An 18,266-nucleotide genomic window follows, 5' to 3' on the forward strand; every position below is an offset into this window, starting at 1 on the left:
TAAACAAGTCATCACAATTGGTCAACAAACTTATTTGGCATTTATTCAAATTAAAAATACTAAAATAGTGCATTTAAATTAAATATGGTTTGTCCAATTCCTAAAATCTCATCAAAACACCAAAGAAATGGCCATAAGATTTATCATAGGTCAAACAAGGTCAAAGGACCTTGGAGAAAAAATTTCATAATTTTTGGACATTTAAAAATATTTTTAAACAATTAAAAACAAATGCAAAATCAATTAATTCATGAAAAATATTAATAATGATCCAAAAAATAATTTTAATTCAGAATATGAAAGAGGAAATTTTTTGGTGAAAGTGCCATATTTTTTGGAAAAATATTAAATTTAATATGAATTATTGAAAATAAAGCAATTAAAATATCAAAAAAAATGTGGACCACTTGATCTCCCTCATTAATTGAGGTGGCAGATCAAGTGGATCAAAACACGTGTTCCACCGTGCACTTGAGTCAGTGCGCCACACAGTTGGTATTCAAAAGGAACGCTCATGATTAAAATAAATTAGATGGATCCTATGGCTCAGAACCATCCAGCACACCACCGACGGCCAAGGATCGGTTGTCTTCTTTGGCGAACCTCGTCGGACTGGTTAAGTCATAACCATCACCAAATTAAAAACAAGGATATGATTTCAAAGTAGAAATGGCACTGAGTTCGAATCTAGCCTCAATTCACTCTAACTCCAAGTATATTGAGAGATACATGGAGTTGAAATTTGAGGTACATGAACTGAGTTGCTTCAATTTGGCCTCAAAGCAACTCAATCTTATTGCCTACATTAGTAGGACTTCAGACAACCAAAGAATCAATAGAATTGACCAAGAACTAGAGAGAATCAAAGAGATCAAAATTTCTAGAAAATACCTTCAATGGAGGTCTAGATTCAACTGATCTTGCTCTTGCTCGTGCTTGATCTCACTCCAAATGCTTGCAGAAGAAGGATTGAATGCTCAAAAGGTTGTGGATCTCTAGAGATTTGAATTTCAAAACAGTGGAAATTCAAACTCAAATTCAAGTGAATTTCTCAGGATTATCCTTTGCAATGTGAGGGTTAGAGGCAGGGGATCAAAGTTGGCGTGAATGTATGTGAAATGCTGAGCATATGAGGCTCTATTTATAGCTGAAACCATTGCTTTTTACGCACTTGAAATCCACTTTCCAAATTTGGTATTGATGATGCATGGGTGCATGGGCGCGCATAGGCCCATAAAATCATTGCCCTAAGCCCACAAATGAGTGTGAGATAGTCTGAACTCAACTTGGATTGCAAGGCAAGTGTGTGTGAAGATTTAAAGTTTGATCATTGCCAAGTGATGACACCATGTTCATGCCATACGCAACCTATGCATTCCTTGTCCAAAATGAATGAATTTGAGCTCTTTGGAAAGGTGAGATTGAGAGGAATAACTTTCATGTTCAACACTTTTCCATTTGGAGTTTGTATCATGAAGACATTTGAGGTGGAAGTTTGGAAATTTTTGACATATCAAATTTTTTCTAAGTGTCAAGCCATATGTCTCAATATTCCACCTCGCTTAACTTTTTATATGAGCTTCAAATGAGAAACATTTCTTTATCAAAGTTGTAAATCTTTCAAAGACCTTAAAAATGGTCACAAATTTTATGTCATTTGGATTTGAAATGATAGAGTTATGCATTTTTGAAGTTTGGAAAAATCACTTGATCAATGGTATAGGTCAAAAGTGACCTATAATGTAACCTCATATCACATGCTCAAAAAAGTTGAATTAGCTCCCACTCCAAACATAAACGTTTAAGTAGATACATTGAATTTGATTGTGCAACTTGTAAATCTTTCATCTCATAAAAATTGAGCAAGTTATGGCCTTAGGAAGTTGACTTTCAAATTAGGGTTTAGACAAAATGACCTATAATATTTCAACATAGAAAATGATTTTCCAAGAAAAACTAGATCTAGGTCTCAACATGAAAGTTGTTTTAAATGTAATTTATGGTAATTTTTCTCTTGGAATAATTTTCATATGGTGAAAATTGTAGGAGATAGGGTCTAGGGAGACCTAGTTTTGATCATATGAATTCATCTGGCCAACCACCATCAACCAACTTGCTAACTTCCAATTCTTTTGACTTTACTAGTTCATGGTAGACCATATATTCATAAGATGATGAGTTTTGAAATTTCCCTTGATAAATTTGATCAATTAGTGAGATAGCTTGTTGGAGAAGTTACTCAAGATACCCAGTCAAACTAGGGTTTCCAAGGCAAATCACCCTCAAACTCTTGAAGAAAACTTGATCAATATAACATGTAGAGAACATTGGGACTCATATATGATGCTCATAACCATTCTTGGATCCATTCTTGGTTGTGCTCTTTGTTCATGAGGGTCTCAAACCCTAGATGTGAACTTGATGAATCAATGGGATCATGCCCTTCCTACAAAAGAGTTAGGCAAATACAAAGACATATTTTTGATATTTTTGTTAGTAAAATGATAAAATACAAGTATGATACAATCACAAATTACTTGGTTATCTCTCCCAAAACAAACCCAATGAATGAGGGGTAAGGAGGATGCCAAGGTATGATCCTAATGTTAATGCATATGATGAAGTTACATGAGGGATCTTAGGGTCAAAATTAGGGTCTTATAGAAAGGCAATTGGCAACTTAACTGCATTAGTAGATTCATGCTTGATGATTTTATTCAAACATAAATCTACCATAGTCAAATTTCACTTTGGTTCTAACAGCAAAAATAAACCTCCCAAGGGTATTAGCAATAGTGGAAATATGGTTAGTAGGGACCCAATTTGCAACTCCTATTTTATGCAAGATATCATACTTGACACTCAACTTCCCAGCAGGAAGATGCTTTTTAACAAGCCAACCTTTCACCTGCCTAGTTGTAATCTCTCTACAGACCTCATTGTATGTAACTTCTAATTCACATGCACCCTCAATTTTTCTTCCTAGAAAGTGATTAATAATAGTAGGAGAGAATGTTATACACTTACCCCTCACAAACATCTTGCAGAACTCCTTGCTGTTCTTATCAGAAATATCCTAAGGAATGTTGACAATGAATTCCTTAACTAAACCCTCATAGCATTGAGAGAACCCAGCCACAGTCTTCAACAACCCAACAGCCTTTATCAGGTCCATGACCTCCTTGACATCAGCAACATCTTTTCTCAACTCCCTTTCCACAGCCACCCTTCTTTGAATCACAAATTTACACTTGGCAGCTCCATCCTTAAGATGGAAAGAGATGTTATCCAAATGAACAACAGGGACTTTACTAAGAGACTTCCTAACAGTGGTTTTCTTCATAGGCGAGATGTCAGGGACATCTTCCTCAACATCCTCTTTAGACTCGAAATTGAAATTCTGGTATAGTCAGAGTTCAGATGTTCTACACGAAGTCATGACATCTGATCCAACATTGTTACTAATACAGCAAGACAGTTATAACAATTAAAACCCAGTACTCATATGCACTATGTCACAGATGTCAAGACATCTGCTAATATACCACCATGGAAAGAAGAACATCCAGTTTTGTCCATCTAATGCAAAGACACAGTAGAGATCAAATATAGCACTTATGTTTATTGATCCTGCCCAGTTATCAGCATGATGTCTCAACATTGATTTGAACATCACCTGTTCCAACATTACAGAAGGTTGAGTTGTAACAGACCAACCAGTCTATACAACAGCAGTCAATAATGAATGTCATAACATTTTGTTTTGCAATCAGACTGCAGGCTATGTGTCAAGTCTGTTATTCTCTTCATAAATAGACTAGAAACAGACTGAGTTATAACAAACAAAATAAAGTGTGCAGAAGGTAAAAACACCAGTAATTGTTAACCCAGTTCGGTATAACATTACCTACTCTGGGGGCATACCAAGCCGGGAAGAAGATCCACTATCAGCAGTATTAATTCAGAGTTAAACTCCCTCGTTTACAACTCTTCACTTAATCCCTACCCAATGCAATCTATACCTAGGAACTCCTAGATAGAAACCTCCAGTTTCCATTCCTATCACTACACTTACAATGTAATGCTAAACACCTTGAACTTGCTTCACAGCTTCGTTCAAGATCATAACAACTCTTGCCTATAGGCTTTGAGTTACAAGTAATCTCATGCTTTTTAGCACTGAGAAACACCTGGTAACCTTCCCACAGGTTAGGAGGTTTACCACACACACACCCCTAATTCTACATTATTTTCGCTCAGTATTGGTGGTGTATGCAAACAGGTTTTCTGAGTCCCTTTTTATAGAAACATTGGACATCTTGAAAACCCTAAATATATTTTCCAATCAAATCTTTTTATAACAGCTGTAAAGATCTTCCTGGAAAATAAACAAATCTGGTTGAAATCCCTGATAGAATGCGCCAGCTAGCCATATCTTCAATCAACCAATGATTGCCATTAATTGTGCAATCACAAAACACCAGACATTCATACTGAATGTTCTGTGTACAGGATGTCATGACATCGGGTCTGACATCTGGAAAAATCCTGCATAATCCATATTTCTTTTTATAGCAGGTACAGCCATATCAGATACCATGACATTGTGTGTGTCATCTGAAACAATCCTGCATGAACATGTCTTCCATTTAAGCTCCAGCAGGTACAACTAATATCAGAAGCCTTGTTATTTTATGTGGCATTCTGAAACAATCCTGCTTGCATATGTTCTTTAACTCCAGCGGGTACATAGGATATCTCATGTTAAGACATCACACATGACATCTTGTGAACACTCTTTATTTTACCAAAATTACTGCCAACACTTAGAATCAACAAACTCCCCCTTTGGCAAATTTTGGCTAAAACATATATCTGTCTGTTTTGTTCACAAGGAAAATTATCAGCAGTTTAAACCACATAACACTAGTTTAATCAGCAGCAGAAGCAAAACAATTACTAGCTATGGCTACTAGTAATACACATATGCACAAGGGTACTTCTCCTCCCCCCTCAATCTGTGCAACAATCAACAGAATTACTAGTTATGGATGCAACTAGTAAGACACACAAACGCATAATGCACAAGGGTACTTCTTCTCCCCCTTAATCTGTGCATTCATCAAAAACCAGCTACTGTAACTCCAGTTCCTGTACCAGCCAGAATGTCATTCTGACATTTGCTTCAACATGTTAACATTCAGAATCTCCTTCAAAATGTTAACATTCAGAATTTCCTTCTGACAACTCCTTCAACATCTCAGAACAGAACACCATTCTGTCTTACATCAGACATTCTATCTTACATCAGACATCTCCTCCAACATCACAGAACATCATAGAACATCATTCTATTCAACATCATCAGCTGTCATTTGTTTAGCCTAGCTAGCTACATCAGCACTGCAGATCTCCACAACCACATATTTTACTGCAGCTCTCCACATAAACACTTATCCCCCTTTTTAGTCAAAATTGACCAAAGGTGACCAATTAGACAAAATAAATGTCAATTAGCCTATCAGAGAATGTCACAACAAATGTTATAACATTAAAAATGTTAAAACATAATTGTTAGGAGATACAAACCATCCTCATACACAGCTATGACAGCTGAGATAATGAGAAATCCATGGAACTCATTAAGAGCCCAAATCTTACATCAAGGCATCAGTAAGGACTTCCACAAAATACAAACATTTCAACAGAAACAAAACATCCAAGCTTCCAAAATAGTCATATCAGCATCCAGAACAACACACATGTCATCATAACATGGGGATCATCACCACAACTTAGTCTGAGGAGGTAGCATCTTCTTCACTTTCAGATTCAGAACTGCCACTAGATTGATCTTGAGAATTAGACCTCTTACTTGAGGTATGTGCATCTGACTCCTTGGCTTCACCATCTTCTAGATGGAAGGAAATGTTGTCCAAATGCACAGCTGCAACCTTAGCTGGAGACTTTCTAACAGTTTGCCTTTTAGCAGGTGAGATGTCTGGGACATCGTCTTCGACATCATCTTAAGAATCAAAGCTTTCTCTGATTTTCCTCTTCTGGACCTCTACTTTACTCCATGATTTAGAAGGACCTACAGCAGCATCCTTTCTACTAGTTCTAGTTGTCAACATCTCAGCCACAATCTTGCCTTTCCTGGTTTTCATTTTCTTTGCAACACTTGGTTTCAAGTGATGAACCAAAGTGTCATCTTCCTCTCCTAACCAAAACAGAAAACCACTTCACAAAATGTTCTAACATAAGTTAGGACATCCTTCACAACATAACTAAAAACACCATCTGATAATCTTCAGATATCACTGAGTCACCAGCTTGATCCAAAAGAAACCAGACACAAATTAAGACATATACATTCTCATCCCATTACAAGAGATAATCTTCCATAGATAGCTCAAAACTCCTACTACAAGCTCCAAGAGATGAATAGAAAACACCTCCTTTTGTCTTCAACTTACTACTTCTCTGCTCAAAAGTAATTTGTCTTAGACTTTCCTCAAGAATAATCAGCTGCCATATGTTGATTATCTTGATTCTTCGAACTCACTTCTGAGATAGACCAATTGCCACTGATTGATTACCTCCTTCATGAATCCTCATATGAAAAAGTCAAATGCCACTTTTTGACCTCTCCACGTTTATCAGACTTCTCCCAAAGATATTCTGACCTTCCAAGTGAGACTTGAACTTCAAGCTACATGTTAAACAGAACTTAGATTCTCCAAGACATGAACATGTAACATCCTCTCCATCCAGCAACTCCAAAGAACTGCAATGAGAATGATCTTTTTGAAGTACCCAATCTACAAATCTGTATACCCTTCTATCTTAAGTTGATGTGTCACTTCACCAACTAAGATTCTGATGTTGAACCAAATGTCACAACATTATGTTTTAACATCTAGCTATTGAATTCAGCTCCTTCTTCTGCCACTTGAAAGAACTTCCTCCCTTCACAGAACAAGATTTCAACGTTCTCATAGACTTGATTGTGGAACCAAGTTTGAGTAAACAACCTCCATCCTGCAGGTTTGCAGTTAAGTCATCCAAGCTCACACCTTGATGAATCCCTGCTTCTTCTCCAAAGACATCAGACACTCTGATGCATGAGTCTTCAGAAGGACCAGTTAGAAACTAACCCTTCAGCTATACCAAGGATTCCACTTCCTAAAGCAAGGTTGTTTCCATGATGTCAAGAATGCTGCCACTTGTTCTTAACTCCACAGTGTGCATTAGCCAATGCACTTCCTTACCTAGATCAGAAATAAACTGATCCAAGTAACCACCATCAAGACTATCATGTCTTCTTCTTCTTGTACACACCAAGGCTGAACATGTTTCTTGCCAGGAAACCTTTTCAGAGATCATATGCTTTTGCTGTCACCAAAGAGATAGACCATAACCCAATGTACTATCCTTCCTGTGATTCTGCACAGGGTCTTGAAGAAGAGATGTTCCAACATCTTTAAGAACATCAGTTATCTTGAGCTCCAAGGATAATCAATTAAATACTTGTACTTGGCACAAGTAGACATTGATCTTAAATCCTTTCCCAATTTTCCTTTCAGATACTTCCACCATAAGAATACTCTGAAAATACTCTTCTTGTGTCAACATCTTCTGCTTGCAAGAACTTCAACATTTTTGAGAATCTTTCCAGATTAGATTCATCCTTAGGAATGAGAGAGATGAATCATTCCTTGTAAATGTGTCACACAACAACCAGAACCCATGTGACACAGGTCAACAGCCAACCAGACCCTAGGCTGACCAAACGTGAGGAGGTTAACCAAAACTCCCCCTTAAATTAACAATCATGGAAACCTCACACCAATATCCATGCATTGTACACAAATGTCTCAACATGACATACATCACCCCTACCAGTGGCAAGTAACTCTATGAGTTATACCTATACATACTCCAATCACACCAATCAGACTCCAGCTGACCATAAGTACTAGTGAAGAAAACAACACCAGTCAATAGTAGATATGCATTGCCAGAGCATACTACCTCAACCAACCTCTGAATCTTCATATTCTCACTCCTTGAAAGAACTGCCACTTCTGAGCGAGGTGTTTGAATAACAAGATTCATGGTCCCAATCCTCTTAATAGCAATCAGGTTACCCCATTATTGACTTCTAACATCCAGGGGACTTGTCTTCCAACACAACATAGTACTTCAGGGAACAACTATCCAACCCTGATCAATCTAGCAGGAAATTTCACAATGTCACATCTCAACCAGCTCCACTTCTAGAGATCAGACTTCTAAAAGTGACCTTCTTGAGCACACACACAGTTGACCCTAACCTTGTCAACTTAGCACACACAGATGTCTCCTCTTCCAGGTCAGGAGTAGGTTCCAAACAAAAGTATCCCTTTGTTTGACACCTAAACACATCTGCTCTTCAACCAGTAGCTGCATACTTGTTGAACAACATGTTCTAGCATCACATAGAACATTAGTTCCACCTCCTTGGAACAAACCCTCCTTGAAAGTCTTCAAGGTATTCATATACACTACCCAAGAGAGTAAAAGAATCAGTGATCAGGTGATTCTTACCATCCTGAAGTGAGAACGTCATGATGAGTGGACTTGAGGAGACTCAAGTATCTTTGACATCTTCAGTAGATTATGATGAAATCTTGAATACAGCAGCCTTTCATCCACATGAGGGGAAACTACATCAGAGTTTGAGTTTTGCCAGGTATTATGCAGCGGAAATCATAATACAACTCAACCTATGAACACACACTTCACCAGATCAGCCTCCAAGAACATACCAAGTTTGAATATGATTCAATACTAGCACAGCTGTCCCACACAAAGTCCAATTTCCAACCTCCAGAGACAGGTATACGCAGTTCCTGTCATGAATAATCCATCCACCTACTTCAAGGGACCATTCAGGGAAATCACAGAACCTTCCACGGGTTCCAACATCAGTACTAACATAACTCCTTGCAAGATACCATAAAGTATCACCCATGGATCTCATCCAGAAACAGAACAGGATGCCCGCTCTGATACCAATTGAAATTCTGGTATAGTCAGAGTTCAGATGTTCTACACGAAGTCATGACATCTGATCTAACATTGTTACTAATACAGCAAGACAGTTATAACAATTAAAACCCAGTACTCATATGCACTATGTCATAGATGTCAAGACATCTGCTAATATACCACCATGGAAAGAAGAACATCCAGTTTTGTCCATCTAGTGCAAAGACACAGTAAAGATCAAATATAGCCCTTATGTTTATTGATCCTGCCCAGTTATCAGCATGATGTCTCAACATTGATTTGAACATCACCTGTTCCAACATTACAGAAGGTTGAACTGTAACAGACCAACCAGTCTATACAACAGCAGTCAATAATGAATGTCATAACATTCTATTTTGCAATCAGACTGCAGGTTATGTGTCAAGTTTGTTATTCTCTTCATAAACAGACTAGAAATAGACTGAGTTATAACAGACAAAATAAAGTGTGCAGAAGGTAAAAACACCAGTAATTGTTAACCCAGTTCGGTACAACATTACCTACTCTGGGGGCATACCAAGCCAGGAAGAAGATCCACTATCAGCAGTATTAATTCAGAGTTAAACTCCCCCATTTACAACTCTTCACTTAATCCCTACCCAATGCAATCTATACCTAGGAACTCCTAGATAGAAACCTCCAGTTTCCATTCCTATCACTACACTTACAATGTAATGCTAAACACCTTGAACTTGCTTCACAGCTTCGTTCAAGATCATAACAACTCTTTCCTACAGGCTTTGAGTTACAAATAATCTCATGCTTTTTAGCACTGAGAAACACCTGGTAACCTTCCCACAGGTTGGGAGGTTTACCTCACATACACCCCTAATTCTACATTATTTTCACTCAGTATTGGTGGTGTATGCAAACAGGTTTTCTGAGCCCCTTTTTATAGAAACATTTGACATCTTGAAAACCCTAAATATATTTTCCGATCAAATCTTTTTATAACAGTTGTAAAGATCTTCCTGGAAAATAAACAAATCTGGTTGAAATCCCTGATAGAATGCGCCAGCTAGCCATATCTTCAATCAACCAATGATTGCCATTAATTGTGCAATCACAAAACACCAGACATTCATACTGAATGTTTTGTGTAAAGGATGTCATGACATCGGGTCTGACATCTGGAAAAATCCTGCATAATCCATATTTCTTTTTATAGCAGGTACAACCATATCAGATACCATGACATTGTGTATGTCATCTGAAACAATCATGCATGAACATGTCTTCCATTTAAGCTCCAGCAGGTACAACTAATATCAGAAGCCTTGTTATTTTATGTGGCATTCTGAAATAATCCTGCTTGCATATGTTCTTTAACTCCAGCAGGTACATAGGATATCTCATGTTAAGACATCACACATGACATCTTGTGAACACTCTTTGTTTTACCAAAATTGCTGCCAACACTTAGAATCAACAAGAATCATATCTGACCTTCCTCTTCTTCACTTCAACCTTGCTCCAAGATTTGGAGGGACCAATACCAGTAGTCTTCTTAGATTTTCTAGCTGACATAAGTTCAGCCACAGATCTTCCTTTGCGAGTCTTCATGCGTTTAGCCACACTTGGCTTAAGGTGATGAAGTAAGCTTTCCTCTTGATCATCAGAGCTACCATCCTCTAGACCAATCACATCATACTTCTCAGAGTGGGAAGCACTAGCAGTTTTAGATGCCACAGATTTTCCTTTTTCAGACACGGTTTGCCCTAGAGAGCACAACCTTTCAGCAACCAAGTCCTTCTCAGAACTGGAGGAATCGTTATCCTTACCACTATGTGTTCAACCTCAGAAGAGGGGTACATTTGAGAAAGGGGAGTAGAAACTCCCTTCACAGAGTATCCTTCATTAAGGATTCTAGTGACTAGGTTTCTTATAACACGATCAGTATGGTATATATCTTCCTTAGAATTAGTGGCAGGAGTTGAGCCAGAGGGAATACTAGAGGAGTTACCTTGATTGGAGCATGCAGAAGCTGAGGCATCAATGGGTTGGTTCAAATCAATGGCCTCGCAAGGAATAACAGAGAGAGGAACAACATCCAGAATCTCATCATCGGGAATGCCCGTGGGAGGAGCACTAACCTTTTGAGTAGACTTAATATTTTTAGAAGCAGATTGGTCTTGATGTTGTGACATTTTGGAGTTTTTCTGGAAAAAATACAGTTGCCCTAGCAGAGGTTTGTGAAGAAGGAGCAGGAAGATGGAAGAGTTGGAGTAGGTAGTGAGGTTATGGGGGTAGCGTGTGAAGACAGAATAGATGGTATTTCCAAAACAAGGTGATGATTTTCCATAATGGGGGCGCTTTATTTTAGCCACATAGACACATATTTGCTTACTTTTTCCCTTCCATATTAATTGCTACAAGTATTCATAAATGCAAATCCCTAATTTTCCTCTCAGGACTTCAAACTGATTTACATCCAAAGCCTTTGTAAAAATATCAGCTAACTGCATCTCAGTAGCAACATGCTCTAAGACTACAATCTTATCCTCCACAAGTTCTCTAATAAAATGGTGACGTATATCAATATGTTTGGTCTTGCTGTGCTGAATATGATTCTTTAAGATGTTTATGGCACTCAGGTTGTCACAGTACAATGTCATGACATCTTGTGAGACATTGTATTCAGTCAGCATTTGTTTCATCCACACCAGTTGAGAACAACTACTTCCAACTACTATGTATTCAGCTTCAGCAGTAGACAGAGAAACACAATTTTCCTTCTTACTGAACCATGATATTAAATTGTTCCCCAAGAAGAAGCATCCTCTGGATGTGCTTTTCCTATCATCAGCACTTCCAGCCCAATCAGCATCACAATATCCAGATAACACAGATTCAGATCCATGAGTGTATAACATCCCATAGTCACAAGTGCCATTGACATATTTCAGGATCCTTTTCACTTGGTTTATATGGCTCACCTTTGGTTCAGCTTGATATCTAGCACAAACACCTACAGCAAAAGCAATGTCAGGTTTGCTTGTTGTAAGATATAGCAGACTCCATATCATGCTTTTGTATAGACTTTGATCCACACTGACACCATTTTCATCTTTAGACACTTTCAGATGAGTATGAGCAGGTGTCCTCTTGTGGCTTGCATTCTCCATGCCAAACTTTTGAACAATATTCTTGGCATATTTACTTTGAGATAGAAAGATAGAACCCTCCATCTGCTTGACTTGCAGGCCAAGAAAATGGGTTACTTCCCCAACAAGGCTCATTTCAAATTCAGACTGCATTTGCTCAACAAAATGTTGAACCATTTTACTTGACATCCCACCAAACACAATATCATCCACATAGATCTGAGCAATCACGAGCTTTCCTTTTTCATCTTTGACAAATAAAATCTTATCAATGCCTCCCTTTCTATATCCATTGTCAATGAGAAACACTGTGAGTCTCTCATACCAAGCTCTAAGAGCTTGTTTCAACCCATAAAGAGCTTTCCTTAACTAATACACATGCTTTGGAAGATTTGGGTCTGTGAATCCCTTTGGTTGTTCAACATATACTTCCTCATTCAAGTAGCCATTTAAGAAGGCACTTTTCACATCCATTTGGAACAGTTTAAACTTCAGAATACATGCCACTCCTAGCAATAATCTAATGGACTCCAGGCGAGCTACAGGAGAAAATGTTTCATCAAAGTCAACTCCTTCAACTTTAGTGTATCCTTGTGCTACCAATCTTGTTTTATTTCTAGTAACCACACCTTTTTCATCAGATTTATTCTTGTAAACCCACTTTGTTCCAATAACATTTATTCCTTCAGGTCTTGGAACCAATTCCCATACTTCATTTCTCTTGAACTGGCCTAACTCTTCCTGCATGGCATTGATCCAGAATTCATAAGTTAAGGCTTCTTTAACATTCTTAGGCTCAATCTTGGACACAAAACAGGCGTTTGAGATCACTTCCCTTGATCTAGTGGTGACCCCTTTATTTGGGTCTCCTATAATGAGATCTTTATGATAATCCTTCTGAATTCTGATAGAGGGTCCCTTATTAACTTTATCAGCTTCAGGTTCAGCTTGAGTGGACTCACTCTCACTACTTTTGTCCAGGAGATCAGTTGGGGCATCATTCAGAAATGTTTCAACATCGTCTGTGACATCAGTCTCTTGATCATCAACAACAACATTGATAGATTCCATCATAACTTTTGTTCTAGAATTAAAAACTCTAAAGGCTCTGATGTTTGTTGAGTAACCCAGAAATATTCCTTCATCACTCTTGGGGTCCATTTTCCTTCTTTATTCACGATCATACAGGATATAGCATTTACTGCCAAACACATGGAAGTATTTAACAGTAGGTCTTCTTCCCTTTCAGACTTCATATAAAGTGGTCGAGGTCCCTTTTCTCAAGGTTACTCTGTTGTGAACATAACAGGCCATATTCATAGCTTCGGCTCAGAAGTGGTAAGGCAACTTCTTAGCATGAATCATAGCTCTAGCAGATTCTTGGAGAGTTCTATTTTTCCTTTCCACCACACCATTTTGCTGAGGGGTAATGGGAGAAGAGAACTCGTGACCAATCCCTTTAGATGAATAGAATTCAGCAAATTTACTGTTCTCAAATTCTTTCCCATGATCACTTCTAATTCTGATAACATGACTCTCTCTTTCTCTTTGAAGTCTTTGGAAAAGGTCTTTGAACACATCAAACACATCAGATTTTTCCCTTATAAAATTCACCCAGGTATATCTGGAGAAGTCGTCCACCACAACATAAGCATATCTTTTCCCACCAAGACTTTCCACCTGCATAAGTCCCATCAAGTCCATGTGGAGAAGTTCCAGCACTTTAGATGTGGTATCATGTTTGATCTTCTAATGTGACTTCTTTGTCTGCTTTCCAATCTGACATTCACCACATACTCTTCCTTCTTCAATCTTTAATTTTGGGATTCCTCTGACAGCTTCAGCAGATATGATCCTCTTCATTCCTTTAAGATGCAGATGACCCAGTTTTTGATGCCATAGTTTCACTTATTCTTCTTTAGCTAGAGCACATATTGATGAATAGCTAGTTTCTTGAGGAATCCACATATAGAAGTTGTCCTTAGATCTTACTCCTCTCATGATCACCTCATTTTTTGCATTAGTAATCAAGCATTCAGTTTTTGTGAAGTTCGCATTTAGACCTTGATCACATAGTTGACTGATGCTGATCAGGTTTGCAGTCAATCCTTTAACAAGCAGTACATTATCAAGGTTAGGAACTCCAGGGCAGTTCAACTTTCCAATCCCCTTGATTTCACCCTTTGCTCTATCACCAAAAGTTACATAGCTGGTGACATGTGATTGAAGGTCAACCAGCAGGTTTTTGCTTCCAGTCATGTGTCTGGAGAATTCACTGTCAAAGTACCAATCTTCTTTGGCTGGGACTTTGAAGGAAGTGTGAACTATCAAGTTAGTAGCACCAGCCCTATGAACCCACAATTTTCTATTAACATGGATGTGTTGTTTGGGTCTAGGTTGATGAGTAGGACTAAGATAACCATACAGCCTAAACCAGAATGGTTTTATGTGACCAAATTTCCCATAGTAATGACATCTCCATCTTTGGTGTTGTCGCAACCTAAAAAATATAGTATGCGAAAAAACACCCGGCGAGAAAGAAATGACAGAAGAGTCGCCACCGTGCGTTATTTATCCCAAAGGAGGGAAAGGAAACGCTCGAAGTAAACCTGGGAGAAAGGAAAGGAAAAGACAAGGTCTCGCAACCAAATCTTGGGTTTGGGAGCCGATTATGCGAAGGGAAGGTATTAGCACCCCTACGCATCCGTAGTACTCTACGGGATCCACTTTTGTTGTTCTTGTCTAAAGGGTGCGTGTATATCTAATGTACTACTTACTAAAAGAGGGGTCAAAAGAAAATGACTCGCACGGATGTCACATCCACTGCATACGTATCTCATCTGAATATGAGAATCAGAGTCTTCGTAGCTCGGCTACCTATGGGTTAAAGAGGAGTGTGCTCGCTAAGACATCGCGTCTTATGCCTACGTATCTCATTTGGAATGAGAATCAGAGCAAGCTGTAGTTCGGCTAACTACGGGTTAAGGGTTGTGTTTTTGGGTGAACGACGTTACTACGCAATCTACCGGATGCTCGACCTTTGGAGACTTACTCGCCTGTAGTAGAAGGAGTTAACGTGTTCTTAGGAGAAGAAAAATCAATGAGTTTGTTTGTGTTTTAGGAATGCTCATGCAAAAAAGGAAGTCCTAGACGAAGGAACAGTGCTACCTTAATTGACATGCAAACGAGAGACTATACGAAGCCTAGCAATCCTATAGGGAGACGATCACACCATACAAAACAAACATGCATAAAGTAAAATGCCAACAAGGGGGCTTAAACATACATGGGTAGGGCTTTAGTCAAGAGGGGTCATATCAACCTCGATAAACAAGCCATGGAATAGGTAATCAAATGGGCTCTTAACCACTGACATTGAACGTCAAGGTGAGCAGATCAAAAGGGTAATGAGGATAAGACTTCATAGCTCTTAACCCTGGACAGGGTGAGCTCATGACAAAAAATGGGGATTCAGAAAGGTGGAACCCTCTCCACTGACTGACCGGACAAAAGATCTTGGGCTTTTATTCTGAAGCATCGACACGTAGTGTGATCTTAAAGAACGACACACTGAATAACGGGGGATTGACTACTAATCCCTTTTATACGTCAATTGCCTCGGAGGGAGGTATTTAGCACTGATGCCTCTTCTTGGAGGTCTTTGGGCACAAAAGTAAACAAACAAAAGAAAACATTGCCTCCTATTGAGGTCTTCCAGCTAAGAAAGCGGTAAAATGCGGGAAAGATGTAAAAGTACCACACGGATAAAGATCCGAAGTAATAGCAACTAACGACACAAGAAACCTAGAGATCTCTCAAGCTGGCACCACCAAAGAAAGCAAGTCAGCACAGGTAATCGGAATAAACCTCCAGGTGGTATCCCACAAATAAAGTGGAATGCCAAGCAAGTTATCCTTTCAGGAGTCATGTGAGCCCTCACAAAAAACTCAATAAACAGGTTAGAGTGACAAGATGGGGCACAATCAAGAGTTGCCCCAAATCAAAATGTAACCACATGAATCATGCCATTAAAATTCACAAAAAGAGCTCACAAAAAGCAACCAAGTGTATGAGGCCTAAACCTCTTGTCAAACACATGCATCAAAAGGGTATCAAAATTCAAAGTCATGGGGCAAGGATCCATACATCAAGACATGACATACATACTAAAACATGTGCCCACATGCAAAACCTAACGATACCCACTCTTCCAAATTCACCCATAATACCTCATACATTCAGAGCATTCAAATTGAAAGCATAGAGTAATGGAAATAGGGCAAACCTGATTGGAGAGATCGAATGAAATTGAATTGCCCTGTTGGGTTTGCAAAGCAATCTGAGGGTTTATATGAGATGGAATTGGCTCTTTGCAGATGAGTTCCTTTCAGTCTCTGGAGGTTGCTCTGAACTCTGTTAGCTCTTCTCTCACTATCTTTTTCCCAGCGTTTTTTGGGAGATGGAAGTCTAGAATTTATAACCTGATTTTTGTGACTTTGTGGGCTCAAAAGAGAGAGGTCCAAGTCCAAGATTTTTCTGTTATATTTTATTTATTTATTTATTTATTTATTTATTTTTCGAAACGCGTGGGCTTCGCCAAGCGAGCATGACAGTTCATGAACAAACTTTTGCTCCTTCAAGATTAACGTTTTGACTGATGAATAGACCCCATTTGAACATGTTGGAAGTATCTCAAGTCATTCCCTTGTGTTGACTGATCACCCAGATAGGACCCACAAAGTGTCTTGGATGATATTCAAGCTTCTTGGATCTAATTCCGATTGACATGATGAAATGCAATATGAAATGTTAAATGACCTAAAAATGAATGCATGCATGAGGGGGGCAAATTTTGAGGTATTACAGGTGTTTTCCTTTATGTTGTCTTTCCTTGTGATGTTGAGACACCTGAAGTGACATCTTTGGTTTGCTACCAGTGGGACTACAATCAGAAGAGGATTCATTGAACCCAAGGTCAGTCATGTCTCCTGCCATCTTTCCAGCCTGGAGGATTTTGTCTAAGGTGTCAGATCCACTGTTTAGCATTCTAACATACTTTGTCATCTCATCCAGTTTGGAATTCAGGAACACGGCTTCAATCTTCAGCTTAGAAATGGTTTCTAAGTGTTCTGTCCTCTCAGCCTCTAGTTGGGTTATCAGTTTCTTCTGATTCTCCACTTGTTGACACACTTCTTCACTTCTGAAACACAACTTCCTATAAGAAGTAGCTAATTCATCAAAGGTTAATTCGTCATCACTGGAGTCTTCATCAGGATCCCATCTCCCAGTCAAGGCAGTCACAAGATTGGCAGATTCTCCTTCTGTTTCACTTTCAGAATTATCATCAGACCAAGTAGCAGCAAGACTCTTCTTTTGTTTCTTGAGATAGGTCCCACATTCAGCTCTAATGTGACCATACCCTTCACATTCATGGCACTGAATTCCTTTGCCCTGTTTGGATTTTTCTTCAGATCTTGTTCTTCTTCCAGCATCATTAGGCCTACTAATGTCAAATGAGTTGTTCTTGACATTAGACTTTGACCTCACATCCATCCTCTTCAGGATTTTGTTGAATTGTCTTCCAAGTAACGCTAAATCATTTGTCATATCTTCATCAGTATCCTGACTACTTTCTTCCTTTTTATCTTCAATGTTTGACACAAAGGCTATGCTTTTGGCTTTCTTTTCAGATCCATCACTTATTCCCAACTCGAATGTTTGGAGGGATCCAATTAGCTCATCCACTCTCATCTTGCAGATATCTTGAGATTCTTCTACGGCTGTCACTTTCATGGAAAATCTCTTGGGAAGTGATCTGAGAATTTTCCTCACAAGATTTTCATCTGACATCTTCTTACCCAGGGCTTCTGAGGCATTAGCAATTTCAAGGATATTCATATGGAAGTCATGAATACTTTCATCTTATTTCATCCTCAAATTCTCAAACTTAGTAGTAAGCAGCTACAATCTAGACATCTTCACTCTAGAGGTACCTTCATGAGTAGTTTTGAGAATATTCCAAGCATCTTTAGCCACCTTACAATTGTTCATCAGTCTGAAGATGTTCTTATCAACCCCATTGAATAT

The 18,266-nt window shown here is 38.6% G+C and overlaps 1 protein-coding gene across 1 annotated transcript; it reads right to left on the minus strand.

The window, feature by feature from the left end:
• Nucleotides 1-2,713: 2,713 nt before the first annotated feature.
• Nucleotides 2,714-11,222, minus strand: LOC127123514 (uncharacterized). The gene is made up of 4 exons (XM_051053725.1): nt 11,039-11,222; nt 10,543-10,793; nt 3,112-3,400; nt 2,714-2,982 (listed from the first exon to the last, which is right to left on the minus strand). Exons 1-4 carry the CDS (start codon nt 11,220-11,222, stop codon nt 2,714-2,716), a joined length of 993 nt encoding a protein of 330 aa, XP_050909682.1.
• Between the last annotated feature and the right edge of the window lie 7,044 nt (nt 11,223-18,266).

The sequence above is a fragment of the Lathyrus oleraceus genome, chromosome 2, assembly GCF_024323335.1.
Source record: "Lathyrus oleraceus cultivar Zhongwan6 chromosome 2, CAAS_Psat_ZW6_1.0, whole genome shotgun sequence".
In the NCBI taxonomy this organism is placed as follows: Eukaryota; Viridiplantae; Streptophyta; class Magnoliopsida; order Fabales; family Fabaceae; genus Lathyrus; species Lathyrus oleraceus.

Excerpts from the sequence above, each read along its gene's own strand:
- LOC127123514 (XM_051053725.1), bottom strand. The coding sequence starts at position 11,222 with ATGTCACAACATCAAGACCAATCTGCTTCTAAAAATATTAAGTCTACT. Across the intron at positions 10,794-11,038 it reads TTCTGCATGCTCCAATCAAG|GGCAAACCGTGTCTGAAAAA; the intron begins GTAACTCCTCTA and ends TGTGCTCTCTAG. Across the intron at positions 3,401-10,542 it reads CCTCCAAATCTTGGAGCAAG|AATTTCAATTTCGAGTCTAA; the intron begins GTTGAAGTGAAG and ends TGACTATACCAG.